Source organism: Pteropus vampyrus, unplaced genomic scaffold, assembly GCF_000151845.1.
Source record: "Pteropus vampyrus isolate Shadow unplaced genomic scaffold, Pvam_2.0 Scaffold4, whole genome shotgun sequence".
NCBI classification, from domain to species: domain Eukaryota; kingdom Metazoa; phylum Chordata; class Mammalia; order Chiroptera; family Pteropodidae; genus Pteropus; species Pteropus vampyrus.
This window is the reverse complement of record NW_011888785.1, coordinates 19,549,287-19,569,641: the sequence shown is the minus strand read 5'-3', so window position 1 is coordinate 19,569,641 and position 20,355 is coordinate 19,549,287. Positions and strand designations below refer to the sequence as shown.

Genomic DNA, 20,355 nt, shown 5'->3' with positions numbered 1-20,355 from the left:
TGGTAAAGATTTTGTTTCTCATCAGAATTAAAAAGAACGAATATTACTATTCATTTATTTCTAAATCACACAGGAATTACTCAGTAATTTACATAGAAGGAATTTTGCTAAGTGATTCTATATTCATTTCTAGATTAGTCCTTGCAACAATACTGCCATTTGCATTTGGCAGAAGAGATAACAGAGGCTTGAAAAGTCTAGATAGATGTCCCGAATCATACAGCTGAAAGTTGCACAGCTGGAATTTGAAACAAGCTGACCTGATTATCAAATCCCATGCTCTTACTCACTATTCTGGATGCTTCCAGTTTGTAAGGCAGGTCTGGGTTCAGTGAATACTTGACTTAAAACTGCTTATGTAAATCACAGTTAAGCAGAATACATCTTATCACAACCTAGATTCACCCACAGCATCACTATCCTAATGAAAGCTTTTTGGTAAAAACCATTCTAAACTAAATAGCCCCACACATTTTGGATGAGGCAACAGTTTGAAAAAAGAAGAGACATAATTATCACACCTACATTACAAATCTGTTTCCTGAGAAAAGAAACTGTTTTAAGGGGCTCAGCAAAATACAATCTGTCATTAACTCAATATACTTGTGCTTGGCCTATGAAAAAGGAACTGAGTGACACTTCTAATAATATGTACTTTATTAAATCAGATTGAGCTTGGTTTGTGAATTATTTCATTGTCTTTAAATAAAAAAGGATAGCATCAAATTGCAAGCCTTCTATACTCATACAAAGATCTATAAGGCAGAGAACCTCCAAACAGGACATTATTTTAGGAAGAGTAACAATTTATACTTCCACGAATTGGCAAGGTGGACTAGCTGTCATTCAAAAGACCTTGAAAAGTATTTTGCCATTTGTTGTTATAAACAGTAAATCAGGAAATAAAAATGAGGTGCTTAGCATAGAGTCTGGCACAAAGAAACAGCTTCAACAAACACAAGTTCATGCTATAGAGACTGGCAATGCTAATAGTATTTAGGCTACAGGATGAACTATGACAGAGGGATCTACAAAAAAGACAAAACTGATTGTTGAACACATCTAATTTCCTTTCCACTTTTTAACCTAGTAGTGAATGAATACCTTTGTGTTATTCAAGTGTTCTTCAAAATATATTCTCCAACAGTCAAGCCAACACCATTCAATTTCATTGGCATTTTCAATAGTGATTCTTTTTTTAACATAACATCACTTACAGTGAGTACTTGTCCAATAGTATATTCTCCTGAGAGGACCAAGGAGGTCCCATACCAGAATGCCAGAGCATATGATGCATAGATTAGCAGGAAAGCGACACCAATAGAAATGTTGGCTGTAATAGCTTTATTTATCCCAATTCTTTTAGCTTCTTCTAAATTTTTGTTGTACCTGAGAGAAGTAAGAAAAATTATCACATATACTCATAAATCTTACGAGTAAATGGGTCAAAAGAGCACGATGCTTATTGAGGACTTACAATGTACCCAGCCCTGTGGTAGGTGTTTTACATGTATTTTCTCCTTTTGTCCATACATTGACCCCATGATATTAGTACTATTTTAATCCTTTCTTGTAGAAGAGTAAACAGGCTTATAGAGATTAAGTAATTTGTGGGAGAGTTTTCTAAAAGCCCCTTCTTTGGACTTGGCTATAGTGAAATAGAGTAATATTTAGCAAACTTCCAGAACTGGCAGTTTCGTACACAAGACAAAGTAGAACAAAACACTTGTGTTTTCCCTTTAAAATCTGCATGCCTTTTGAATTTATTAATAAAATGAAGATACAATGCCAGAAAGTGCTCAAATAAGTTAAGTCCTTTAAAACTCTAAACATTATGAAAGTTTTGGAGAAAGTTTGCTCCCCATCCTGCATTCCTGTGGGACTAGTGGAAGAACCAACTGAAAGGATGCATGTGAGGAAGAGTAAAGAAATAAAATGGAGTCACTAGAGTTCAGCTCTTAAATTATTAAAAGCAAGTAGGCTAAGGCAGGAGGAAATGATTCTATTTTTGCTTTAACTAGCCAGAGAACTTTTGAGCTTTTCAGTCCTGTGTCAATGTCCAGGCATTTATTTACCTGTAGATAACCCTCTGACTACCCACTAAAGGACTCAGGACATGACCAGACCTCCTGGTGCCCACCCCCCGGCACCACCCGGCATCCATCATCTGACTGATAACTGTCCTGAACCAACCCTAGGGCTAAGAATGAAGCACTGATTATTCTCAAGGATATGACTTTTATTATAAGAACTCTCAATTTTTCTTCCTTCTTTGGAGCACTTCTGGGTTTTTGCCTAGCTGTGTTTACAGTTTGCAAACTCTAAGACCCTTGAATAAATCTTTGTCATTTATTTCTAGCAAAGCCTCCAGACTCTTTTGAGTTCGTTTGACACATGTGTGAAGGCATTTTGAAAGCTGTGAATTGCTATGTAATACTTTTTACATCCAAATAAACTCTAGAGTTTATCTTACTGCCATAGACATTTATTTTAAAAATCACTGACCTGAAAAAATTATTTGGCTTAAAAATATATAACAATCCATCATTACATATCAGTGTCCCCAGCAGTCTTTCTACACATTGCCTACGTCCAATTTCCTCTGTCAATGTTTCCTGAAATTGGTCATATCATGGTTGCCCACTGCTAGAGGAAGGGGCTCTGGACTGGTGATTTGGACTACCTAAAGCTTTCTGGCTGCCTCAAGGACTAGGAAAATAAAAACCTTAATACATCTAGAACCCTGTAAGCTATTCACAGCCCAAAGGTCTGTACTATATTAGCCAAACTTTTTTTTTTTTTTTACAGTAAATACAGCAGATTTTGAGTTAATGATTTTTAAAATAAACATTTATGGAAATAAGATAAAATATGCAGTTTATTCAAATGTAAAAAAGTATTACATAGCAATTCAAATTTCACAAAAGAGAGCAAAAGCAAGGAAGCAAACAAAAACCAAAAACAATGTTGGAGTCCACTGACAGGTTTCTCTCTTTCCAGTTCTAATGATTTAAAGCTCAATCCCAAATGTTAATTTAGTGCTTCTTATATTCTCGGACAGCTGTTAATTTCTGATGTTAAAGTTAAAGGATATGGTACCTGTAACTTTACCTTCCTTTAAAAGAAACACAGCAGACTAGTCTGCTTAAGAAGAGAGTCATGGAGATAAGGTAAGGGGGCTTGAATTTAAAGAAAAGGGAGGATCTTTGCAAAGATAGAATCAACATAATATTATTAGAGAAATAGGACAGATTATAATTAAGCTTTAAGTCTGTCTTTCTTCTTTAACCACAGCTCCCTGTAGAACTTAGCACACTGCCTTACAGAAAGGAGGAGTTCAGAATTGTTGAAATAAAAGAAGTTACTTCTACATAAGTCATATGTTGAGGTCTTTAATCCATAGAAACATGACTATATAATTATATTAATTTTCTTTAGAGGATTTGTCCCATTGCTATGTATAGCAGAGTTCAAGCCCTGCTCAGAAATGAGCATGCCTTCATGATTTTTTTTTAACTAGCTACTTTACCAGTTACAAAAGTATGCCAAATGAAATTTACATGACCTGGCCCTAAGACCAAAGTTAAACAGAACCGTATAGTGATAAAATAGTGATAAAACATATTATTAAAGTTTCTCCCTCCAAAAATGTCAATCCTTACCTTGCCAGTTGTAATCTTTGAACAAAACTATTATTTTTGAGAAATGTATTTCAATAGTTGACATTTCATCTGAGGTGAAAGTACTAGGCATAAACTATATACGATTACATTTAAGGAACTTGAACAATTATGACTAACACCATGTTATCTCCTTTATTTTGGTTTTTGCTTACCGAGACTAATGTAGAAATAATTTCACTGATTATTTGTTGTCCCATGCAGCCAGAGGAAACATTTGCATAGGAAGAAGCAACAACAAGGAAGTAAATCATTTAGATACCAGAAAAGATAAATGAAGAAAAGAAGTGGGTAAGGAGGGAGGAGATATAAACAATATTTTTACATATGCTTTTTGATTAGTATTTCAACAAAAGTCACAATACAAAATCAGCTATTAAAATCATCCTTTCATTAAAAGCATGGTAATTAAAATAAGAGTTCCTAAAATGCACCAAAGTTACATAACAGAAACATTGATCTTTAGAAAAGATTATTCTTCTTAAATATTATGAAAATATTGATCAGTGTTGCATGCAATAGCCACTTATAAGAGAACAAGGAAAATTTTAGTTAAACAAATAGAAATCAGTACTAATAGGTAAGCGTTTGCAAAACACACACAAGAAAAAAAAATTTCTTAATTAAGGAGACTAAAACTATTCTATATGATTAAATTAAATTCACTTTAAATTCTGGTTAAATTTCCATTTTAAGACAGCCAGCTTCCTCCTGCACCTGGTAATTTGAAGAGAAAGACTAATAAGCTCGTAGTTATTCATCTATTTGGAAACAGAGAAGGAAAGGGGATAAATGAGAAAGAAACTTTAAGGATTATATTTGGTCTCAAAATACGTTTATCAATCCTACTTCAAAATTATATTCCAAATTTATAAACTTTCCATCCCTCTCCTGCCTGCTGTCTAGATTAGGCCACCATAAGCTCTCTCACCTGGACCACTCCAACAGCCTCCTCACCAGTCTCCCCGCCTCTACTCTAGCTGCTCTCATCCATTCACCAGGCCAATTATAGACAGAAAAATGATCTTAAAATGGAATGTGCACACTCATTCCTTTGTTTAGGACCCTGCTTCCCTTTGCCCTTGGAATAAAATCCTAACTCCTCACCGACCTGCAATTTCCCTTGTTTTGGCCTCCAGCCACCTTCAACGGCCTCTCTTCACCTTAATCTCCTCTCATTCTACTGAGCTTCAGTCACACAAGCCTTATATTTCCTAGAACACACCAAAGTCTCTGCCACCTCAAGAAATCTGGAAGACTTTTCTATTCTTACCTCTACCCTGGCAGGCCATTTCTCATCCTTCAAGTCTCAGCCTACATGAAATCTCCTCAGAGATGCCTTCTTTGATCCCACATTTAAAGTAAATTTGCCCTCTTCACCTTCATCAGCACACTCCTTGATTATTTCACAGTACATTTTTTAAAATCTGTAATTTAATTCATTTCTTTGATGATTTCTTTCTTATCTTCCTTCTTACTTTCCATTCTTTCCTTCTTTTCCCTCCACCTTCCTATTTTGACTCAGAATCACACAAGGGCAGACAGCCTCTATTTCCAATTCACTAATGAAAACCCAGAGCCTAGCACAGTCCTTGGCATGTGGTAGATACTGGTTAAGTTTGTTGAATGAATAAACTTTCAAGAAATGGCTAAACTGGAAAGAACCGTAGGCTATCAGGTTATAGTCCTAAATCAACTCTTAATCTCCAGGTAAACAAATTCCCAATTTTCCAGGGGAAAGTGTCATTTCAAAGATACATCTCAGTAACTATTCCCTTCTGAAGAGGTGATTCCACACATAAGATGAATCTTTGAACACAGCCATGTAGGCCTATTTGCTTATTCTTATAAGTTGATCATCGTTTTCTCTTAGGAAAAATTCTTTCTGTACCTAATTAATTAAAGTATTCCATTTAAAATAATTCTCAATTCCTTTAAACGTTTAGTGAACTAAAATGATGAGATTTATCTAAGTTCTGAATATTGGACTTGACTCCCATAACGTCTTTCCCTTCTACCCAGGTTACATCCCATAACTCACTAGTTTTGTTGCTTTAATACTTTTCAAAAATATCATATTTCTCCAACTTAATATGTCATTAATTGTAAGAAACATTGTTATTCTATTACTTTATGTAGCATCAAGAAAGGAATGTAACAGGACATTTCATATACAGCTGAGACCAAAGGGCTACAGTCCCAGTATAATAAGCATATGCTACATGGAAAGTGACAGTGGGAGAACTTTTGTGTCTCAACCTTGGCAACAGATAAAGGCAGGAAAAGACAACCTTCCCTGGGAATTTGTATCAAAAGGCAATATTCATGCAGATCTGCAGTATGAATTCATACTACCAATGTGGTTCAAAAACATCTAGACAAGGAATTTTATGGTGGTCTCAGGTTAGTAGTGTCTGCAGTAAATGGTGCAAATACAAATCCTGCCTGGAAGTATCAATTCCCATAAGACCCATAGCATTTGTAACATGACACTGATTGTAAGATTTATCTCAATTTCAGAGATGATGAATTGTGAGAAAAAATGTATATCTCAGAATTGATAAAATACTACATATTTTCTAATTGTTCGCTGCTGGTTTTTGGTTTTTGTTTACTACTCTCACTTTTATTTGTTTCCTTGGCCCACAGTGTAGTATAAATTCAGACTCCAACTGTACATGAGGTACAGGCCTGAGATTTTGATTTCTATAGGGAGATGCTTTCCCTCAGCTCAGAAACTAGGCAGAAGCAGATAAGATTTATTTTTCTCCCTATGCTGGCAGACATATTTTTCTGATCTACCTTTCCAATGAGCAAAACTGGAAAGAATCCCAACTTCATTCTGTGTCTGCTCAAGCATCAACTAATCAGAAAGGACTTTCTGAATAATCTCGCTACATAGAACCCCTTATGACTCTATAAAGTATTTCATTTCCCCAAGTAATATTTACCCGAATTGGTATACTAGATGTTTGTTTGGTTTTTGGTTTTTGGTTTTGGTTTTGGTTTTGGTTTTTTTTGTGGTTGTCTGCACCTTTCCTCTTCCCCAAGAGAGGAATGATTTTATTTGATTGGATGTTTGCCTGGTCATTAAGCAAGACTTTTCATTTTAGTAGTCAGACATATTTCAAGGCAAAAGCAAAAACCTTAGCAAAAAATCAAGATAGTGCTTTCCTTTGGATTATGGCACTTCATCATCACAAATCATTCTCAGAGGACATCTTTGTGCAGATGAAATAAATCATACAAACAAAAAGAGTACTCCAAACACATGTGTACCAGTTTAAAGAATAAGTATACAATGAATATTCAGGTAACCACAACAGAGGTCAAGAAGCAAAACACTGCCAGAACTACAGAAATCCCTTGCCATATGTCCCACATTTATCCCATAACTTCTCATCTTCCAAAGTGGTAACCATATTCTGAAGGATAAGTTTCTTTCTTTCTCTTTATAGCTTACCTTCCAACAAACTATAGTTTAGTTTTTCCTATTTTCAAAAATACATATATATTCATAACATACTATACCATATGTTATTTTATATAAAGTCTATTGTTGCTCAGAAATCAATGGATCTGATGAACATTATAAATTTCAATAAATTACCATCTACACTCTCAGAAATCTAATAAAAAGGAATAGTTGCAAGAAAAATATTAAACAACATACAGTAAAAAAGATTTTGAGTTTGTATTCAAATGTGACTTTTTTAGTTATATTTTTATCTTCCAAATCAAGGAGCATAACTCAACTGATCAGGGGCCTGGGCAAGAGGGGAAATGAACCAGAGATTAACATGTCCGCAGAGATCTTATATAAAATACTCCTTCAGTATTAGAGAATCAGGGATGGTACCTGTCAATTACATCTCATAAATAAATAAAAATTAATTTGATGGAAAAATTATCATCAGAGAGATAAAATATGTTTCAGCCCTAAGAAACTATTTTTACATCACTACCCACCTAGAAAACGATTTGATTTAGCAGATTTACAAGAGTTCAACTAGAATTACAACTTCTCCATAATATTAGATATGCTGTAATATATCTACGAAGGTATTTAAGGAAACATATATTGGAAAATACCCTTAAAAACAACACTATCAACCTAAAGGGCATATAAGATAACATAGAATTTAACATTTCTATCAACTTAAAAAAAGAGACTCAAACCTTTCAAGCTCTTTCTTTTGTCCTCCAAATGCAATCACAGTTCGAATAGCTGCTAAGACCTCTTCAGCTACTGCTCCAGCTTTCGCATATGCCAAGAGTTCTTTATCAGTAAATGAAGATAATATCTGTTTTAAAATGCAATTTCAGATCATTTAAAAATTTTAACGAGTTAATTTTATAATTTGTAAAATAAAAATAAATATATACACAAATGCTGCTTGTGTGTTAATATGTGTATAGAAAAAATCTGTCTTTTACTTGTCTTTGGTCATGATGTTCTAATTTTTAGTATATATATTTCTTTGTAAGTCATTTCAAATTCTTTTTGGACTGAGAATTGTATTATAAATTCAATTAAAAATTTATTTTCTCACTGAATGCTTCATAGATCCTCATCTAAATAAAAAAAAAAACTGAGACTTTTGGGAGATCTTAAATTATACAAAAGAAGGTATATACTATAGTCATAATCAAATGTAGAAAAAAGGCATTAAAGGAAATATGGTGAGTGCTCAACATAGCAATTGCTAATGGTATTCTAGTTCAGAAGTGTCGAGGGAGGCCAGAAAAATGCTGGAGATCAAGCACTGTGAAGTGACAGAATTTTGAGAAAGTTTCACATGCCAGGGGAAGCTAGTACTCCTGAGGAAAACAATACATGCAGCCACCAGCGAGGTCTTTGTTTTATGGTTGCTCTTTGATCCTTCTGTTTAGTTCCTGAGCATTTATTCTGTGGAAGGAACAGCGTTGGGTATTCTATACACACAGGATCTCCTTTATTCTTCTCAATTGCACACTGAAGTAGGTACTATTGTTAGGTATCTAGTCAGACATGAGTGGCAGGGGGACAAAGGAATAGGGGCCCAGCCTAGAGACCAACCAAAGAACACCCCAATGGTAGTAGAGTTCTGGGTACACACATGTGCACTAGGCAAAGAGTTATATAGCAGCTAAATGTCAATCAAAATGACCTCACTTGCCAATCACCTAGGAATGCCTTTGGAACCATCCCATCGTGGCCCAGATATAATGTGGACATTCCCACTTCTGGGTCATTTTTGCCCTTTACTGGCCCTTTTTTGCCCTTTTGTGGCCCGTTTTTGCCCTCTCATTGTTGTGGTTGTTATTACAGTGCTCTGTTGCAGATCTCATCGCTGAAACCATGTGCCTCCTTGGGGCATGCTTTGTCTTTCTAAAATATACTTTTAATAAATCTTTTCCAAATTTCACTGACCTGTGATTCTTCACTGCATCAATGAGGAAGAACTGAGGAAAAATGCTAACTACACTTCTGTATCGTCTTTATCCCTCTTCCTCCCCCTGTGGTTGGCCTACTCCGAACTCTGAACGGCCCCCCTCAGTTTTAAATATGAGGAAATGGAGGGGTGAAGAGGTTACATAATTTGCAAATAAGTTAAATATCCAGGATTCAAGCCTAACTCCATATGGCTTTCAAAGCCTGAATTAACAGCTACTGAAGAGATTTTCTCTCTGAAACCAGCCGCTGAAAATCGAATCGACTGGCATGGACAAAAGACTAAGGTTACTATTCATTCCTGGGACATCTATTTAGTCATCTAACTAAATTTTACACAGAAGCAATTCATAATGAAATAATGATTAACAGTATTACTACCTTCAATAAATAATTTACAGGCATTTGTAGACCCATTAGTATAAGTAATATCAGCCTATTCCTTTTGTCAAAAAGCTCAGTTGTTTTGACTTTGTCAGTGCATTTCTTTCTTTGCTGTGTATCAAAGTGAAAAAGAGCTATGGTAGCTGAATGGGTGGGTGAAGGCAAATGATCATTAATTAACTATGTTTTATGTGCAGATACTGTGCTGCATGTACTTATCTAGATCTTCCTGACTTCTCAAAGCAACTTTTGGGGGGCTGTCCCGCCACATTTGCCTGAAGCATTCACAGTGCGGGGTCTGAGTCAGGGTGTTCATTGCTATACTGAATAGACATGTCTGCATAATATAAGAGTCACATGCAATATACTCAAGCTATGTTTCTCTGCTCCTCTTAAAACAACAATCACCCACAACAACCACCCACAACAGAGGCAGCCAACAGTGGGAAGATCACTAGAAATACTTTTGAATAAGGAGTTTCAAAACATGCTATTTTAACTTATTAATTATATCAAATGCCATAATAAACCAGGCTCTTTTTCTCTTCTATGACCTTCCATAAATATAAGCATATGCTCAGACAAGACAATGGTGGAATTTTCATTAAGTTTTTGTTTTGTTTTGCTGTTTTGTTGTTTTGTTTTTTAAGAGATCGTGTCTGTTAAAAGACAAAACCTATTCAAACTATTTTTAGAGATAGGAAAAAGGCAATTTCTACTGTTAGTCTAATATGAAACAATAGAACGGTGATACTTCCATTATTACAATTACCCATATACACTATACAAAGTATCATTAATCCATCTCTTCTTCCAAAAGTTGATACTTTCTTAACAAAGCCTACTTGGTATTAATTTGAGACATGAAATTGTTATTTCTATAGTTTAAAGCTATCTAATATAGGCAATTTTGTATTGTTCAAACTAATATATTTGGAAATAATATTTTTGACCATTATGGATATTTTGACCTTCGCCTTTGTTCCATTTTTCCATTTCTCATGAAGGTTTTTGTTTGGAGAATTTATATACTTTACATTTTCTTAACTTTTTTTGAGATAATTATAGATTCACACGCAGTTATAACAGATTACACAGTGAGATCTCATGTACCTTTTTTTGAGATAATTATAGATTCACACGCAGTTATAACAGATTACACAGTGAGATCTCATGTACCTTTCATGTAGTATTCCCCCACAGTGACATCTTGAAAACTATAGAATAATGTCCCAACCAAAAATTAAACATCGATACAATCTATCAATCTTATTCAGATTTACAAGTCTTACATGCATTTCATGTGTACTGAGTTCTAAGCAATGTTATCACCTATGCGGATTAATGTGAGACTACGACCATGACACAGAACAATTTCATTACAAGGATCCCTTATGCTACTTTTTACAGCCATGGGCACTACTTTCCTTATCCTTTACCTGTCCTCCCCTCCTCCACTATCCCCAACCCCAGGAAACCACTAATCTGTTCTCATGTCTATAATTTTGTCATTTCAAGAATGTTATATAAATGAAATCATATGGTATGTATCTTTTCAGGAATGACTTTTGTTTTTACATAGTTAATTCTCTGGAGATTCATCCAGGTTATTATGTGTATCAAAAGTGCTTTCTTTCCTTTTTATTGGTGGGTAGTATTCCACAATATGAATATACCACCATTTGTTTAACCATTCAGTTGTTGAAGGACAGCTTGCTGTTGTTGAGTAGATGTTTTTAGCCATTACTTTTTTAAATATTCCTTTAGCCCCCCCTCTCTGTCTTTTTTTGGGACTCCAATGGTAACAAATGCTATTGTCTTTTGGATCTTTTGTTATTGTCCCACAGGTCCCTGACCTTTACGTTTTCTCTGTTTCAGAATGGGTAAATTCTATTGTCCTATCTCCAAGTATGCTGATCCTAGCTTATCATCTCCACCCATGGAGACAGAGCCCATCCATCATGACTTTTATTTCTGCTGTTGTACCTTTCAGTTCTTTAATTTAGTTTTGTTCTTTTTTTAGAACTTCTATTTCATTGTTGGTATTTTCTATTTGTTTGTTTGTTTGTTTCAAAAGGATTTGTAATTGCTTGGTGAAGCATTTTTATGATAGTTATTTTAAAATTCATATCAAATCATTTCAACATCTGATTTATTTCAGTGTTGGTATCAGTTGTTTTTTTCTCATTCGAGTTGTGGTTTTCTTGGTTCTTGATGTGGCAAATAACTTTTTATTGTATCCTGGGCATTTTGTTTATTATGTTTGGAGACTCTGGGTCCTATTTAAACCTTTATTTTAGCAAGCGGTAACCCTCTTTGGGTTTAGCATGCAATTTTTGGCCTACTTTTGTGAGTGTAGTTCTAGTAGCAGTTTAATATTCAGAGCCTTTGTGATATTATTTTGATCAGTGTGGTTTATCTGGAGCTCCTGGAGCTCCAATGACCCCTGTTTCTGCAACCTGAGGGAGTGGAGGTGGTTTCTCCAGGTCAGACCAGGTATCTCTTTGCTGGGAGCAGAGTACAGGGTTTCTCCCACCTGTGCCCTATAGCTGCTCCAGTGTTTCTGGGCAGGGAAGAGAGTCATCAGTGCACATGTCTATAAAGGCTCCTTGGACCAGGAAGTTTGCTGTGACTAGTCCCTTCCTGTTCTGCCTTCTTGTCCTAGTGTCTCTAGCTTGAGAAAGATAGCACTAAGCTCAGGCTCACAGAGTTGCAGAGGCTTCCCAGACTAGGCCACATTTCTTTTTTAAAATGGCTGACAACCAGAGAATTTAAATTTGTTTGAAATCATATCAAAGTTTATGACAGAGTGAGGATAAAAGCTTAGATCTTTACTAATAAGTCTAGGACTCCATTTATTAAAAAATAGTATCTGAAGCAATGTATAATTAATTATTAAAAGATTAACTTGCTGTCTATTTTCTTAACTAGAATGGACATTAATACATTTTAAAGTTTATCAACAAATACTAATCTGAAGAGTTTGCCTGTCTTGCTTAACACTCTAACAGAAAAATCAATTGACACAGAAAGCTTTTGCCAAATATTTCAGCTGACTGATAGAGAGATGCAATTTAACTGCCAACACCACCATTTAAAACTTGTGTTATTCTGAGCAACAAAATAACAGAATCCTCAAAACTTCAATTTCTTCCTCTATAAAATGACCTATACTTCAAAAAGATAACATATATATTTGCCTGACATAGTAGATGACTAACAAATGGTAGTTATTGTTTGTAATAACAAAACAATACCAATGCCACAGAGTAAAAAATCTAAAACTTCTTAATACTTCAGTCTGATTTATTTTATGTTAGCCTTGGCTTTGGCTGGTCCTTCATTATTTTATATTCTTTTGCCGCATGAATTTTCAGTGCCTTTCTAAGTTGTGTTGAACCCAACAGAAATTACATACTGGGCCAATCTCTCTACCACGACCCACTCTTACATCAAATCAGTTTAAAATGAGCGCCATATCTAGCCTTAAGTTTTACTCTGCCTTTGTAATTGGAAGAGAGAACTGTAGGCTTAGGATCTACATGCATAAGAGACCAGAAAGTATTTTTTAAATTATTTTCATAACAATGATTAAAATATATATAAATATAGAACCATTCTGAATAGAACAACACTGACAAAACTGTAAAATCAATTCAACAAAATCAAATTAAACAAAATCTATAATACTAAAAACATTAAAACCAATAAACTTAATTGAGTGGGACATGTGTTGTTCACTAAAGTTGAATCTCTATTTGCTGTGTGAATATGGAATTGCTGATTATTCATATTCAACAATACACATCTTTTTAAGAGTTGAGCATGCTTTTCATATGAAGGTAGATGATGAGATATGAGAGTTACTTCTTTCTTTCTCATCTCTTTCCCAAATAACCACATGACCCAAGACAGCATGGAGTTCTGGTAGGGGTAGGACTCAGTGAGATGGCATCTGATTTTGAAAAGATTCCCACTGATTTTGAAAAGAATATTTAAGCCAAGTATTTAGTACAGAGTCACGGTCATGATTTGGTTAAAAAAAAAAAAAGCCTTCTGCTGATGGAAGTGGGGCAGAGACAGTTGAGAATCTGGATTTATAAGCTTCACCTACCTTTGCCCACATGGCAGCTGACAGTCCAAGAACAGGACTGATGGCCAAAATCACAAGGGTCAGCTTCCAACCACGTGTAAATCCTACTATAAAGCCAGTGAAAAACGTTGCTATTGACTGAAAGAATATTCCAACTTTGTCACCAATTCCTTCATTAATTTTGGAGACATCACTAAAAGAACAGATAGTGTTAGAAATAGACATCAGAATTATGAACACAGAATTTTTCTCCTGAATCTAGTCTTTTTTTTTTTAGTGTGGGGTAAATTAGTTTACTTCTAGGATCTTGCTCAGAAATATCCCCAGAAAGTTTTGTTCTACTTCACACTCTTGGAGGATTTTTTTGAGTTGGGCAAATGCAATTCCTCATTCAGTGCTAGTGATGCAGATCCCTTCATGCCATGCCCTTATGCATTGGGAACTAAAAGATGCAAAAGACATGGTCACTGCTCAGAAGGAATTTAGTCTCGCAATTACTTCTAAGTGATTCATTAACATCTCCTAGAAAATCTGATGACATCTCTTTCATTTTAATATGTATAAGAACCACATCTGAGTTCAACGAAAAGCTAAGTACTTACTCTGTCAGCCGAGTGTTAAGCTCCCCAACATCATGCACATCAAACCAGCCTATCTCTTGTCGCATTATGGCATGAAAAAATTGTTTTCTAATTTTATCTATTTGTCTTCCAGCTGCCAGGCACCAGAATGAAACCTGAATGTAAGCAGCAACAAGCACACCAGCACCAATTCCACTGTAATAATAGGCATACCTGAAAAATAACACAAATACTGCATACTGTTTTCTAATTAATGCATCTTTCCCAAACGGACCACTCATTTTGACTTTTTTCAGCTATCTGGATATCTTGCCATCCTTAACAAATACTAAGGGACTATAACAAGCAGAGTTGATGGTCAGTATCCAACTGTGTCTGTGCCAACACAGTGTGGGATGGTTGAGAGTCTGCTTTCTGCTTTGGCCCAAATTCCAGCTCTTCACTTAACTGCTGTGTGATGTGGCACGCTGATTAACTTTTCTAAGCCTCAGTTTTCTAACAGGTAAAATGGAGATAAGAATAGTAATACAGTAGTGAATGTAATACACTTGGGCTAGTGCTGGGCACAGAGTAAGCACTCAGAGAATGCCAGTTATTGTGAAAGTCTTGTGGGGTGCCTTGGAGCATCACAATATCAGATAAGATCTACCATTGTTGTCCTTTCTACTTGTATTACACCTTGCATCAGTAGATGAGCACTTTGGGGTGTTGTCTGCACATTGGCAAATGAAAAGAAATGACAGAACTTGCCAGAAAGTGGAACCAAGAGGTGGAAGTGATTCCCTGGCCTTTTGGTCCATTAATCTGGCAGACTTAGGATACCAAGAGAACTGAAAATAAAAAGTACTTTTATGCCACCTTCCCAACTGTCTGTCATGAGTTATCGTAAAATGCTTAATGAATCAAATAGTAGTCCATCTAGTTTAAACTCTAACAATGAAAAAAGTAAGCATCTTCTAAAACCAGACCCTTGATCATCTAGAATTTGTTTCCTCACTCTGAGTCTTCCAGTTTAAGAATACAAACAACTCTTGGGTTTTAGTAAGCAATTAATTTTTAAGTTAAAGACAAACATTCTAAAATGAAATATAAGATATTAATATTCCCATTTTTTTTAAGTTCATTACTTGCTATCTTCAAATAAAAGTGTTTGTATGAACCATACAAAAGCTGTAAAACTGGTTATGTAATAACCAGATAGTCACTGATTGTTTACAACTCAATGTTCAACTAAGCAGGGATCTTAGTACACATATCTGCCCAGATCTATATCTTGTAACTTAAAACCTTTAATAAGGAAGGTGTAATTAGAATACTAAATTGTAGTTAATAGAAAATTCAATAATTAATTATTATTCAAGTGTTAATGATGTAGCAAGAGAGAGCTAAAAAGAAATCCAATTTAACAAGTTGAACTCATACTTTAAGAATCAATTAATATATTTTTAACCATCAGTCTATGTTCACTCAAATAAAATATATTTGTTTAAGTATTTATAAGATGATTATAAAACAGTTTTATTTTTCCCAATATTATATAAAAAAAGAGTGTTTCCATATGAATATTAGAAGTACTTGCTCCTCATCTTTCAAAAAACAATCAAGTGTCTCCATTCTCTTCAAATCTACCAGATCACTTATAGGATAATGTGGAATCATTATCTTCTGATTCAACAATTCACAACTTTGGACATCTTTTGCAAGATGTATAAATCATTAACAAAAGCTTTGCGAGATGAGTCAAGGTTAAAGTGACTATATTTATTCTGGGATGTTTTATTTCAATGTTTAGAATTATATACTCTGTTAACAAAAAATCATGTTAACTGATATCATCATATCATTACTGAAAACATTTAGGAAGCAAACTAATACTTACAAAATCATCAAAAATAATGCGATTCTTAAAGAAAAAAGAGAAAGTACACAAACAAACAAAATCAGGGATGAAAGAGGAAAAATTACAACAGACACTGCAGAAATATAAAGGATCATACAAGAATACTATGAAAAGGTATATAACACCAAATTTAATAACCTAGAAGAAATGGACTTAGAAAAATACAACCTTCCTAGACTGAATCAAGAAGAACTGGAAAATCTAAATAGACCAATCAGCACTATGAAAATTAAAATAATCATAAAAAACCTAGCAAAAAGTAAAAGTCCAGGACCAGATGGCTTTACCAGTGAATTCTACCAAATATTCAAAGAACATTTAATACCTATTCTCCTCAAACTCTTCCAAAAAATTGAAGAGGAGGCAATACTTCTTAACTTATTTTATGAGGCCAATGTTACCCTGATACCAAAACCTGGTAAAGATAACACCAAAAAAAGAAAACTACTGACCAATATCTCTCATGAACATAGATTCAAAAATCCTAAATAAGAAACTAGCGAACCGAATACAGAAACATATTAAAAAGATTATACGCCATGATCAAGTGGGCTTCATCCCAGGGGCACAGGGATGGTTCAACATATGCAAATCGATTAATGTGATACATAAACAAATTAAAAAATAAGAATCATAAGATCATATCAATAGATGCAGAAAAAGCCTTCGACAGGATACAGCATCCATTTATGATCAATACACTTAACAAAATTGGTATAGAAGGAAAGTACTTGAACATAATAAAGTCCATATATGAGAAGCCCTCAGCCAACATTATACTTAATGGTGAAAAACTAAAAACCTTCCCTCTAAGATCAGGAACAAGGCAAAGCTGTCCACTATCATTACTGTTATTCAATATAACATTGGAGGTCCTAGCAAGTGCAATCAGGAAAGAGAAAGATATAAAAGGCATTCGAATAGGAAACAAAGAAGTCAAACTGTCTCTATTTGTGGATGACATGATTCTCTATATAGAAAACCCTAAAGACTCCATAAGAATCCTACTAGAAACAATAAGCAAATACAGTAAAGTTTCTGGATACAAAATCAATGTTCAAAAATCCATAGCATTCTTATACTCTAATAATGAGTTGTCAGAAAAGAGGTGGAAAAATACTTCCTTTTGCAATTGCAACAAAAAAGAATAAAATACCTAGGAATAAATCTAATGAAACATGTGAAGGACCTATATAATGAAAACTGTAAGACCTTATTAAAAGAAATTGAAGACGATACAAAGAAATGGAAAGATAGTTTGTGTTCTTGAATTGGAAGAATCAACATAGTTAAAATGACCATATTACCTAAAGCATTATACAGATTTAATGCAATTTCCATCAAAATCCCATCGGCATTTTTTAAAGAAATAGAACAAAAAATCATCAAATTTGTATGGAAGCACAAAAAACAATGATTGTCAAAGCCATCCTGAGAAAAAAGAACATAGCTGGGGGCATCACTCTGCCTGACTTCAAATTATACTACAAAGCAACAATAATCAAAATGGTATGGTATTGACAGAAAAACAAACACACAGACTAGTGGATCAGAATTGATTGTCCAGAAGTAAACCCATATTTATATGGGAAAATAATTTTTGACAAATAGTTAAAAACATACAGTGGAGAAAGGAAAGCCTCTTCAATAAATGATGCTGGAAAAACTGGAAAGCCACCTGCAAAAGAATGAAACTAGACTGTTGTCTATCACCACACACCAAAATTAACTCAAAATGGATTAAGGACCTGAATATAAGACTTGAAACAATAAAATACATAGAAGAAAAGCTCAAGAATCTTGGACTTAAAGAGGATTTTATGAATCTGACTTCAAAGACAAGGGAAATAAAAGCTAAAATAAATGAATGAGACTACATCAAACTCAAAAGCTTCTGCACAGCAAAAGAAACCATCAACAAGGTAAAAAGACAACTGTCCAAATGACAAAATATATTTGCAAGCAATGCCTTCAATAAGGGCCTAATATCCAAAATATACAAAGAGCATATACTACTCAATAACAATAAAAAAACAAACAATCCAATTAAAAAATAGGCAGAGGACCTGAACAGACACTTCTCCCAAGACAAACGAATGGCCAACAGACATATGAAAAGATGCTCACCTTCCCTAACTGTTAGGGAAATGCAAATCACAACCATCTCTCACCTGTTAGAATAGCTATTATCAACAGGACAAGTAATAACAAGTGTTGGAGAGGATGCGGAGAAAAAGGAACCCTCATACACTGCTGATGGGACTGCAAATTGGTACAGCCACTATGGAAAACAGTAGGGAGGTTCCTCAAAAAACTAAGACTTGATCTACCATATGATCCAGCAATTCCTCTACTGGGTATTTACCCCAAAGACTTGAAAACATATATCCTAAAAAATATTTTCACACTGATGTTCATAGCAGCATTATTCATGGTGGCCAGGACATGGAAGCAACTGAAGTGTCTTACAAGAGATGATTGGATAAAGAAGATGTGGTGCATAATACAATGGAATAATACTCAGCCATAGAAGAGACGAAATACTGCTATTTGCAACAACATGGATGGACCTTGAGATAATCATGCTAAGTGAAGTAAGCTAGACAGAAAAAGTTGAAAACCACACGATATCATTTATATTTGAGATATAAACCTAAAAGCAACAAGCCAACAGGACAAACAAAGACTCATGGACATGGACAATGGACTAATGGTTACCAGAGGGTAGGGGGGTAGGGAGGACGTAGGTGAGGTAAAAGGGGTCACATATGTGGTGACAGAAAGAAATCCAACTATGGCAGTGAACATGTAGTGTAAATATATATATGCCTTACCGTTAACGTGTACACTTGAAACAGTGGATTTCATTAACCAATGTCAACATAATAAAATGAAATGAAATGAAATGAAACAAAATAAAAAGAAAATAATGTGATTCTTAATTATATTTTTAAAGGTCACTGTGAATTCGAATTTCCCTGTATATGATATTCTATATATACCAATGCATACATACAACTAATCTAGGTTTATCCCTAACTTAAGTGTGTCTTATGTGGCAAATTATTTTCTTTAAAAAATTCTACATTATATTCTCCTAGAAAACTAACAATGGTATTTTTTTCCTCAAAACTTTAAATCTTTATTATATGCAAAAATTTAAACATTACCACAATTAGACTGATACAGAAAAGTTTAACAATAGTAAGAAAAATATTTAATTACGTGGTCATCTCCTTCTCCAGGTTGTCCGAGAGATCTGTAGCGTTGATCATACCTAAATCAGCATGAAACAAACATGTACCATTATGTCTCTTTGTTCTCCATTTTAAAAAGCATATAAAAATGAATTGAACTTGTGTCAATTAACAATTTACACAAAAATAGCTCAAACTGATTCAGTTTTAATTGTGTAAAGCATCACAGCATCCATTCAAATTCTTGACTGCTGGCTTTGTGCAACCACATAAACATTAAATTCAATGAAGCTTATTTGCAAGAAGAAACCCGCATTTATTAAGGAACAGTTCATCAACAAGAATATCAGTATCCTTGAATTAAAATATTTTATGAAATATCACTCCAAGATGACATACAGAAAAATCTTTTCTAGGGTTTGTCCTGATAAATAAATATCAGTGCATACCTGACATTAAAGCACCTAGTATTTAAAATCTAACACTGCATTTCTCCAGTTTTTATTTTTATTGAAAATATATGAAATATAAAGAATAAAGTAATAAGCACAATGAGCTTGTCACATAGTGTTAACATTGTTGGACAAAGTACATTAAAACTTTAACACTCCTCCATACACCAACACACACACACACACACACACTAATCACTGTTCGATATTTTGGTGTGTATTTTTTCATATTTTCTTTACTGTATGCATATATACAAATACACAAATACACATACATGCTTATTTTGAAAACCAGAATCACAGTCTACATTCAGTAGTCAATTTTCTATGGTAGTATGTATGTATATATGTGTATCTCTGTTTTTTTCAAAATTGCTTCTACTTTAGTTGTTTCCAGTATTTTACTGTTACAAGCAATGCTGCATTAAACATACCTGTATACATATACTATATACGAATATATGGTAAATATTTTCATAGGATAAATTATCATAATCAAGATTGTTGGATCGCTGGGGAGGCACACTTTAAATCTTGTAGTCATTTCAAAAGCTACATTATAAATGAGAAGGCCTAATTCAGATAAGTCTGATTTTGACTGATGAAGGAAAGGGAAAGAGACATTTTTCTGGCA

At 34.3% G+C, this 20,355-nt stretch overlaps 1 protein-coding gene across 2 annotated transcripts in view; it reads right to left on the bottom strand.

Annotated features, from left to right (window-relative positions):
- ABCB1 (ATP binding cassette subfamily B member 1) overlaps positions 1-20,355 on the bottom strand; it is a 90,645-nt gene that overhangs the window by 42,571 nt on the left and 27,719 nt on the right. For both annotated transcript variants that reach the window (XM_011364135.2, XM_023533424.1), the window contains 5 exons: positions 19,298-19,349; positions 14,194-14,385; positions 13,613-13,784; positions 7,860-7,984; positions 1,218-1,389 (listed from right to left, as the gene is read on the bottom strand). In XM_011364135.2, the coding sequence (XP_011362437.1) occupies positions 1,218-1,389; positions 7,860-7,984; positions 13,613-13,784; positions 14,194-14,385; positions 19,298-19,349 (713 nt within the window). The remainder of the gene's footprint in view (positions 1-1,217; positions 1,390-7,859; positions 7,985-13,612; positions 13,785-14,193; positions 14,386-19,297; positions 19,350-20,355) is intronic.